This window comes from Camellia sinensis, chromosome 2, assembly GCF_055761805.1.
Source record: "Camellia sinensis isolate YWXY chromosome 2, ASM5576180v1, whole genome shotgun sequence".
Classification (NCBI taxonomy): Eukaryota; Viridiplantae; Streptophyta; class Magnoliopsida; order Ericales; family Theaceae; genus Camellia; species Camellia sinensis.
The window spans coordinates 155,499,742-155,509,895 of NC_138962.1; the positions used below are offsets into that span (position 1 = coordinate 155,499,742).

Consider the following 10,154-nt stretch of genomic DNA (forward strand, 5'->3'; position numbering starts at 1 on the left):
ATAAAATGAAACAGCGGCTTTAATTTTCTTTGTTTTAAAGTAATATTGTTCATAAACAACTATGAAACAGAGTGCAAGTAAATACACAACCGTCCAACTCAGTTCGACCTGCAAAACTATCGTTGTTTTTTTCACCAAAATAATAAAATGGTCACCTAATATGTAAACACGATTGGAACTTTACAGCCTATATTTTATCTTATTTTCACTTAATGAACTTCACAGTCATCCCATTTTCTCCTCTTTGCATTTTCTGCTTCTTTTTATATTCGGTAAATTACACTTCACTCCTTCAGTCCATCACATAATTGTTTATCAACACTATTGCCATGTGGTCGTATTAATGTGACTTAGATGAATTCTGAAATGTGAGGAAAAAAACAAAGCATGTAAGTTGCACTGCACAAAGTCACATGCATCACGTAATGTGAGGAAAAAAGTCACAAAGTATACAAGCATGGCAAAGTCAGAAAGTCACATGCATTACTGCATCACTGCATAAAGTGACATACATCACTGCATCACTGCACAAAGTCACATGCATCACTGTATCACTGCACAAAGTCACATGCATCACTGCACCGCTGCACAAAGTCACATAGCATCTGAAGAAAAAACAAAGCATCCAAATTATTATGTCTGTTCAAGTCACTGGCGAGCATCACTGAGAAATGTTGGACGTATCACTGCGCCGAGCTACAATTTATTATCGTACCATACCTACTGTGCCCATGTGAATTATGCAATTCATAAAAATTTTGAGGGGGTGTCAGAACAAAATAACAAAACAATTAGATCCTTTGTGTTTAAAAAGCCACCCCATGCAGCCCCAAATAGATTCATAAACGTTAAAGATGAAATATTATACAGTTAGAATGTATTGAAGATTAATTTGTAGTAAAGTTAGAATGAATGGGTTTTTTCGATGTTTAAGACTTTGAAAGTGTTACAGACAAGAACAACACCGACTTAAATCAACACATAATTAACTTCAAATTAAATTGGTCAAATTTCTCCAATTAAATTAAATGAAATATGTAAGGTAAAAAATGAAATTAAATATGTTGTCAAGGCAAAATAAATTGAATTATATTTGTAAGCGGAAAAATTAAATTAAATTTCCTAGCGAATTTGAACTTTGCTTAGAACCTTCAGATATGTACTGAGTAGTAAATAAAAGTCGAAGTGACAACTCCTATCAAGTTGATGCATAGTTGTTCAGGTCATAAAAGTTGATGTGACAACTCTGATGCATAGTTGTTTACAATAATTTCATACATACAACTACCATGTGTATATATGGTATAAATATCGCATCATACCACAACAAAAGTTTTACAGCTATTTCGAGCGATATCATCATGAGATATACGGTGGTTGATCTATATTCAGCAATGGGTTGCTATTGGGTTGCAAATGGAGATGAATTTCAATACCCATTAAATCCAAATTTGCGTTACTCACGTGCCACCGTCAATACCATGAGAGCTGAGTGGGAATTTCGCATAACTCGAGCAAACGTTCTCGTTGAGTTATGTCGTGAAGTTAATATTAAATTTCCTCGCCGGTTAGCCATGCGTATGCCAACTGACACTCCACAGTTATTGCAAAGGGCATTGTATTGCATCCGCGACGAAGTTAATCGTATGACCCAACGTTTGCAAAGGTCCTCACTAATGAAGACCACAAATGAGCGTGCCGAAGATGGGTTAATGGATGATGCACACCAGTACTTCGCCTGGAGCATGGATGTTATGTATGAATCTGATATTGAGATGTCAGATGATGATGATAATGAATGAAATTGTTTGGATGAATGACCAAACCATTTATGTTGTAATGGATTTGTAATGTTTATCCATGACTTATCAATGAAGGGAGATATTTCAATTGTTTTTGAATAGTTCTTGTAATTCTACAAATAGTTCAATGAATGGATTTGTGTACTTATACATGTAGTGATTTCATAAACTTCAGGTTCATATAACAAATAGTTGAAATACATCCGTAAGCTAGATGAACAACAACATTGTCTTACACTCTAGTAACGAAGATACGACACAACATACAACATTGTTTAAGACATTATTTCACTCAATCACTATCAATTCTCTGTTGCTTGCTTCTAGTTAGAAGATTTAAGAAAAGAAATTCTCTGCCATTTGCTTAGAAGATTTAAGAAAAGAAAAAAAAATATGCATTGCTGCAACATTTTGTTTGGATATAATAGAAAATACATGAAAAAAGAAAGTGAATGCAATTATACAGAAAAGTGAAAGAAAAGGGAAAAAAAATTATGTGTTTGTTTAGATAGATAGAGTCCTATAAAATAATAGAACTAGTTTGTTAGATAGGCTAACAATTTTTTACAAAATATATATGAATTAGAAGGTGACTCTTTCTTCTTTCCTGATGGAGATTGAAATTCTTTACGTAGAGGTCACTATTTGAGGAGCCTCAATTAAGGAAAGCTTTTGACTGAGCTACCAGTTCTATTTTCTGTGTTGTTCAAGGCGGTAGTTCGTCTGCCTGAATTTTATTAGTCCCCCAACTGGACCAACCACTTGTTTTTGGGTAATGTTTGTCTAACCCCCAAGTTTAGTTTTCTGTTAACCCCCCATTCCTTACTAGAGTCCTCATTTTGACTGGACTTCCAAGAATTGGAAGGTGACTCTTTCTTCTTTCCTGATGGAGATTGAAATTCTTTACGCAGAGGTCACTATTTTTAGGAGCCCCAGTTAAGGGAAGCTTTTGACTGAGCTACCTGTTCTGTTTTCTGTGTTATTGAAGGCGGTAGTTCGTCTGTCTAAACTTTATTAGTCCCCCAACTGGACCAACCACTTGTTTTTGGGTAATGTTTGTCCAGCCCCCAATTTTACTTTTCTGTCAACCCCCCATTCCTTACTAGAGTCCTCATTTTTACTGGACTTCCAGGAATTAGAAGGTGACTCTTTCTTCTTTCCTGATGGAGATTGAAATTCTTTACATAGAGGTCACTATTTTTAGGAGCCCCAGTTAAGGGAAGCTTTTGACTGATCTACCTGTTCTGTTTTCTGTGTTGTTGAAGGCGGTAGTTCGTCTGTCTGAACTTTATTAGTTCCCCAACTGGACCAACCACTTTTTTTTGGGTAATGTTTGTCCTGCCCCCAAGTTTAGTTTTCTGTCAACCCCCCATTCCTTACTAGAGTCCTCATTTTGACTGGACTTCCAGGAATTGGAAGGTGACACTTTCTTCTTTCTTGATGGAGATTGAAATTCTTTACGTAGAGGTCACTATTTTTAGGAGCCCCAGTTAAGGGAAGCTTTTGACTGATCTACCTGTTCTGTTTTCTGTGTTGTTAAAGGCGGTAGTTCGTCTGTCTGAACTTTATTAGTCCCCCAACTGGACCAACCACTTGTTTTTGGGTAATGTTTGTCCAGGCCCCAAGTTTAGTTTTCTATCAACCCCCCACTCCTTACTAGAGTCCTCATTTTGACTGGACTTCCAGGAATTGGAAGGTGACTCTTTCTTCTTTCCTGATGGAGATTGAAATTCTTTACGTAGAGGTCACTATTTTTAGGAGCCCCAGTTAAGGGAAGATTTTGACTGAGCTACCTATTCTGTTTTCTGTGTTGTTGAAGGCGGTAGTTCGTCTGTTTGAACTTTATTAGTCCCCCAACTGGACTAACCACTTGTTTTTGGGTAATGTTTGTCCAGCCCCCAAGTTTAGTTTTCCGTCAACCCCTCATTCCTTACTAGAGTCCTCATTTTGATTGGACTTCCAGGAATTAGAAGGTGACTCTTTCTTCTTTCCTGTTGGAAATTGAAATTCTTTACGTAGATGTCACTATTTTAGGAGCCCTTATTGGGGGAAAATTTTGACTGAGCTACCTGTTCTGTGAGAACCCAAATATAAAAATTAAGTAAATAATTAAATAATAATCTTATTACAATCTCAAATATTTTGGTGGTCAATCCTAAAGTGCAAATTAAATATTTAGAAGGTCTTTTAATTAATTTTTAAACCTAAAATAAATTTATGGTGGAAATCTCTAATAAATTTATGGTGGAAATCTCTAATTAATATTTAATTTAATTATTGAAAATTCAAAGAACAAACATGAAAATTCCAAAGCATTAAAGAAATCTGAGAGAGTCCATTCATTAATCCAGAACATTCATTAACTCATTGTAATTCAATAAAGAAAGTCATGAACTAATAAAGAATTGCAAGGGAAAGAGCACTCCCCAACAAAAAAATAATGTATACAAATCTATTTGTATGTTTGGTGAGTAAAAATATTATATTCACCTGTAACCTGTGCATATAACAACAACCCAATACAAGTCAACATTAACGCAGAGTTTTTTTTGGAAGCTCAACCCATTAAGAAAAAAACAACACACCTGTTCTAACACCAAATAACACTGCAAGAAATAATACTTTTTGGGTCACCTGTAACCTGTGCATATACAAAATTATTCATCCATCCATTCATTCATTCAATTCTCAACCAGTCAATAAAAATATTTCTCCACAACCTATAGCATTCAATTTTCAACCATATACACAACTTAACTATTAACTGTACATATCAAAGAAAATAATAATACATAAACATAGTATAATCTAACAAATACATATGCTATCCGAACCAACAATTACAATTCAAACTAAAAAAAAAAAAAACTTAATAACAAAACATATCAGCTGTACATGTTTTCCATAAACAAAAAATATAATGTAAATTGCACCCATGCAAACATCATCAATCTGGCCCAAAAACATCATTGTACCCATGCCAACATTATCAATCTGCAACAAAAACCAGTGAGGTAAGTAATGAAAAATGCAGAGCTTGATTTTTGTTTAAACAGAATATGGTTCAATTTATTTAACAAGTAATTTATCTTATGGATAAGGAAAAAATTAGATAACTAACTCAGTTGAATTTAGATGAATAACACAACGAATATACCAATTGATATAGCAAGACTATATAAATAAAAATCGGTCAATGATTCCTTTTAGCTTAACATATTGTTATTTCAACTAAAATAGGCAAATGACGATTTATGAGGATATGACACACAATATCAATTATACAACAACAAAGTGAGTTTATCAATTAGCTTTTTCGCACCCTTAATGCTCTTTTTGCTTTTTCGCACCATTAACGCCATTTTTCAATTAAGTTTAATGCATTTTCAGCTCTAACTCCGAACCTACTCGTGCTAATTACATTTCGTCTGTTGTCACAGGTCCTATTTGTCACAGGCAATGTAGCTGTGACATCTGTAACGTGGTTCGGGGGTAGTTTCGCAGTTTCGCCCCCTTAATGCCATTTTTTCGGTTAAGTTTAAGGTGTTTTCGGCTCTAACTCCCAACCTACACGTGCTAATTAAAATTCTTCTATTGTCACAGCTCCTATTTATGATGGGGAAGCCGGCTGTGACATCTATACGGTAGTTCGGGGGCTGTTTCGTATTTTCGCTTTCTTAACGCCGTTTTTCGGTTAAGTTTAAGGCGTTTTTGGCTCTAACTTCCAACATACACGTGCTAATTACATTCCGTCTGTTGTCATAGGTCCTATTTGTCACGGGAAAGCTGGCCGTGACATTTGAACGGTGGTTCAGAGGCCGTTTCGCAGTTTTTCCCCCCTTAACGCCCTTTTTCAGTTAAGTTTAAGGCGTTTTCGGCTCTAACTCCCAACCTACACGTGCTAATTAAATTCTGTCTATTGTCGCAACTCCTATTTATGATGGGAAAGGTGACCGTGACATCCATACGGTAGTTCGGGGGCTGTTTCGTATTTTCGCCCCCTTAACGCTCTTTTTCGATTAAGTTTAAAGCGTTTTCGGCTCTAACTCCCAATCTACATGGGCTAATTAAATTCCGTCTGTTGTCACAGCTCCTATTTATGATGGGGAAGGTGACCGTGACTTCCATACGGTAGTTCGGGGGCTGTTTCGTATTTTCGCCCCCTTAACGCCCTTTTTTGGTTAAGTTGAAGGCATTTTCGGCAAAGTTAATGCATATGAACAGAATCAGAGCAGACGGGGGCTAAAATCATACCAAGTGTTAAGCTCTATTCCTATTCAATCATCTATGACCGGAAATAACTAAGCAAGCACTATAATTTATGTAAAGTTTAGCCCAGTTCAATAAATAACTAAGCAAGCACTATAATTTACATTTTAGTGAATGAATGAGACCAAAAAGCTTTGCCCAATTCAAAAGCTCCCTATTAGATTTAATAAAAAGGTTTCATCATTTATGAATTTAAACTGATTAAATTATAATCATGAAAGGTAACAACACGGTAAGCATTGAGGAACTATATACTGTACTAAATTTTATTTGCTGCAAATAAAAAAGTTGTCCAACTTTAAAAAAATAATATAAAACCATAAAAGTTGGAAGGATAAAAAAGTGCACATAATTGGGAAGGCCAAGCTTTCCTGTAGCAAAAAACAAAAAATAAAAAGAAGAAAGGGCTACAAATGTCCTACTAGTGGGTTTACAAAGTACTTAAATGGACTCTAGTAAACAAGACTATAATTTTCCACATCTTCTATTGCACATGTAATTCAAATGCTATGCAATCTGTCCTTCTGTTTTAAACCCTCAGTCCCTCACTAGATATGTGGTAAAAAAAGTCAGAATGGCCACATTAGGACGGGTTATCTCTTTCTCCAAAATATATATGCTTATAGATTTTGTGCCTTTGACTTAAAGAGGTAAGATATTTTGCTCTCATGGAGAATTTGAGACATGCTCATGACCATAATGAATTGTAAGCCTCAACCTTGAATCCATGTATAAAGAGCACAAAACCTTGCTCAAAGCTTAGAATGTCAACTCTTCCATAGAATGTCATCTAGCATTCAATTAGACATCCTAAAATCCAAGAAACCAACCTACTTCACCAAATGAATGTCAATGTGGTAACATGACTAACTAGAACAAAACCAAACAAACATAATATATATATATATATATATATATATATGTATACAGAAACCACAATAAAGAGATCATGCAAAATAAACTACATATTGTTATGGACAGACCTGTTATTTCTAGCAATTGCCAGTGATGCTACCACCTCTACAGAAAGAACATAGATAGGACGATAAGCATGCAAGACGTATTCACTACCAATCAGACGTCCTGATTTCTCATACCTGGAAATATTTGCAATACAAAAAAAAAACTCAAAAACTAGGTTGCGAATAGTTATACACACTTCATCAAATATATACATTATTGCATAAACAAAAAAACACAAAAATATATATTTAAAGGAGAGGGAGGGGTAAAAGTTTTCCTATCTACCACTTCAGTTTAGAGTCAGTTATCACAGGTCCTTTCTTTATGCATCCAATGTAAGTCAGTGAATGGCTTCTCTCTTTAGCCAAAAGAGTTGCAAGTCGATCTGTTGGAATTGAGAAAATGGTATTAATAGCAAAAGACCAGCAATAGTCAAATTACTGAACAGCGACGAAAATATTAGTCGCCAAAAGTACTACCGGTATCTTGAACCAACGTCGACAAATTTGAATTTCAGTCGCCAAAAAATGTACTCTCGGCGACTACAATTTGTTTAGTCGCCAAAAATGCTCGCCAAAGGTGCGATTTCTTGTAGTGTAAGCACAGAAGCAGATGGGGAGCAAGAACAAACCCAACACTAAGTACACCCAAATATAAACAAGACCTATTAACAGAATAAACCATGTACATCCCACATGGAAGGCCAAAATTAGGTCCAGGAAATACATATAGTATCACAATAACTATTTCAAACATAATAACAAAGTAAATGTTCCAACTGTATGAACACCACCACGACGCATCCACAACAGCATCAAGCCAGCAGCAGCAACACATAGCCGGCAGCAACCAGAATCAAGAAACAGCAAGCAACCAGCAACCAACAACACAGAAAGAAGCTACCCCATCCTTCAAAACAATAACAACAATAGCAGCAGCAACAGCATCTAGAATCTTAGAAAATAAGCCACAATTACAAGATAAGATAAGCCAAAAGCCAGAACTATATAATAAGCCACAACTTAAACAATGTAGACTAATCCAAGTGAAAACACCACCTGAAGATAGTGTTTGAATATACTTACCAATGTTGGTTGTTCCTAATGTCCTAATTTTCCCCCTGTTCCATAACCCCTTCCATGGGTTTGTCTCCTAGGTCTCTTACTATATACTCTCTGTATATCTTGTGCTGCTGCACGTACGACTCCCTCGCCCGCTTCTGTAGAAGCTGGCTACACATCACCAATGGCTGCAGTACCATCATTTGATACCACCTCCGGCAAACCTTCACATACGGCACTAAGCTGTGAAACGCCATCATCCGCTACATTATTGTCATGGTCTATTGCTTGGCGTCGCCCTCGCCCTCGGCCTCTACTTACACCACGACGGTCGCCACAACCTCTACCCCTACCTATCCCTCTGGTAGGTGCATGGACCGGGCCCTCCCCCTCCCCGTCAATGTGGAAGTCATGGGTAATGAGTGGATCAACATGGTAGGTGAAGGTTATATGTGGTGTAGGAGATGATAGTGGGGTAGGAGATGATGGTACTGTGAAAGGGTCAGGTGCGGTCAATGTCGACGCAGAGGGAATCATAGTAGACAGACATGTAGTAGACAGTGGTGCTAAGGGAGTCACCGGGGTACCAACCGCTGTCCTATATGGGGGTGGTGACCAGGAGGGGTCCAATATATGGCCATGGTGTGTAGAAGTATGTTCAGACATTAGAGGATCTACCTCAGAGGCAAACTGGGATGTGTAATTGGTACATTCAGGTGGGGAAGTCTGCGGTGTATGCATTGCTGTAGATGGACCATGAGGGGACAAGCCCATGGAAGGCCCCTCACCGAAGTGTTCCATATCGAAATAGTCCGATTGATGTGCATGACGTGCGGTAGGATGCGGTGGAGGCATTGATGTCGATGGCTCAGTGGATGGCATATTCGGGTGCGGCATTGATGTCACTGTAATATCTACCCCCATATAAGGATCCTCGCCAAAGTGGCCGAAATCTAGTCGGTCACGTCGGTGTGCCTGTTGCAAACCATCGTACAATAACTCCCGTATCTCGGCAATGGCATCCAATCCCTCTCTACCATCGCGTGTAATATGGGCAGCGTCTGCCATGTGATATGCCCTCGCAACTCTACGAACCTGTAATGTAATGGTAGCTGTGTTACATAACCATCAATGCCAAATAACAAACATACACAAACTTAAGCAAATGTTGTTTTGGAGAATATAAAGAACTTACCAATCCCTCTAAACTACCCCCGATGCCTTGGTATCCGAAGGCAGCAATGTCACTCGGATTACTAAGTACTAGACGTGTATGACGGCGAAACCATAACATGTATGGGTCCGAAGATGTAAGCACTTCATTGCTCCTCTCAGCATGGACAATGGTGTTGCGTCAGTTGTTCCACTCACCAATAAATGTCTGGTATTCCTTTGCCCAATCAATGGCCATTTTGCCATGCCTATCTCTAAAATGCATAGCCAAGTGGGCGTCAAAGCGATCAGGCACACTCTGAACTCGTCCAAATTGTCTAAGCACCCGGTCGGGGAGATGCCAGTCAATGATATCGAAGCATATAAGTGGCACTTGTGCCATCCATATGTCTCGACCAATGGTACAATACGATGGGAAGCTGGTCATGATGTCATCCTCCGTCCCGTAAGGCTCCCATATGAACTGCAATAGCAATGCAATAGTTTAGAGATCTATTCATACAACGGAGGTTGACAAACAAAAAAATGGGTAAATTCACATGAACAAATTACAAACCTCCCCCTCCATCATGCGGTCGAACTGGTCTCGAAAGATGACACTGACATTAGTCGATATCACCTCATGGCTGAAGGGAACCCTCCACCTGCAAGCTAGCGGGCCAGGTGGTAAACAGCTGGTCGCCCTCCCCTATGGCACGCTCGCCAACAACAATGTTTGACTTCTGACTAGGGGCGATCCTGCTCAATCTCTCCCACGCCCAAACCTACAATGAATGATGCCATTATTAATTTATTACAGTAGGCACTTTAGAAAACATGGAAATTGAGAATGAGATAAAACTACAAGTCATTGCAACTCACTTGTAATAACACAAGTGGGCCAGCT

General features: G+C 38.0%; 1 protein-coding gene and 1 long non-coding RNA gene across 2 annotated transcripts; both read right to left on the reverse strand.

Annotated features, from left to right (window-relative positions):
- Positions 1 to 4,522: 4,522 nt before the first annotated feature.
- On the reverse strand, positions 4,523 to 7,417 carry LOC145819717 (uncharacterized). The gene is made up of 3 exons (XR_014360485.1): positions 7,320 to 7,417; positions 7,055 to 7,091; positions 4,523 to 4,796 (listed from the first exon to the last, which is right to left on the reverse strand). It is a non-coding gene; the product is annotated as an uncharacterized LOC145819717 (long non-coding RNA).
- A 683-nt stretch (positions 7,418 to 8,100) lies between these two features.
- On the reverse strand, positions 8,101 to 9,829 carry LOC114313781 (uncharacterized). The gene is made up of 2 exons (XM_028260193.2): positions 9,291 to 9,829; positions 8,101 to 9,190 (listed from the first exon to the last, which is right to left on the reverse strand). The coding sequence occupies exons 1-2, from the start codon at positions 9,387 to 9,389 to the stop codon at positions 8,267 to 8,269; spliced, it is 1,023 nt and encodes a 340-aa protein (XP_028115994.2). The 5' UTR covers positions 9,390 to 9,829; the 3' UTR covers positions 8,101 to 8,266.
- Positions 9,830 to 10,154: the final 325 nt, after the last annotated feature.

Excerpts from the sequence above, each read along its gene's own strand:
- LOC114313781 (XM_028260193.2), bottom strand. The coding sequence starts at position 9,389 with ATGTTATGGTTTCGCCGTCATACACGTCTAGTACTTAGTAATCCGAGT. Across the intron at positions 9,191-9,290 it reads GGGGTAGTTTAGAGGGATTG|GTTCGTAGAGTTGCGAGGGC; the intron begins GTAAGTTCTTTA and ends ATTACATTACAG.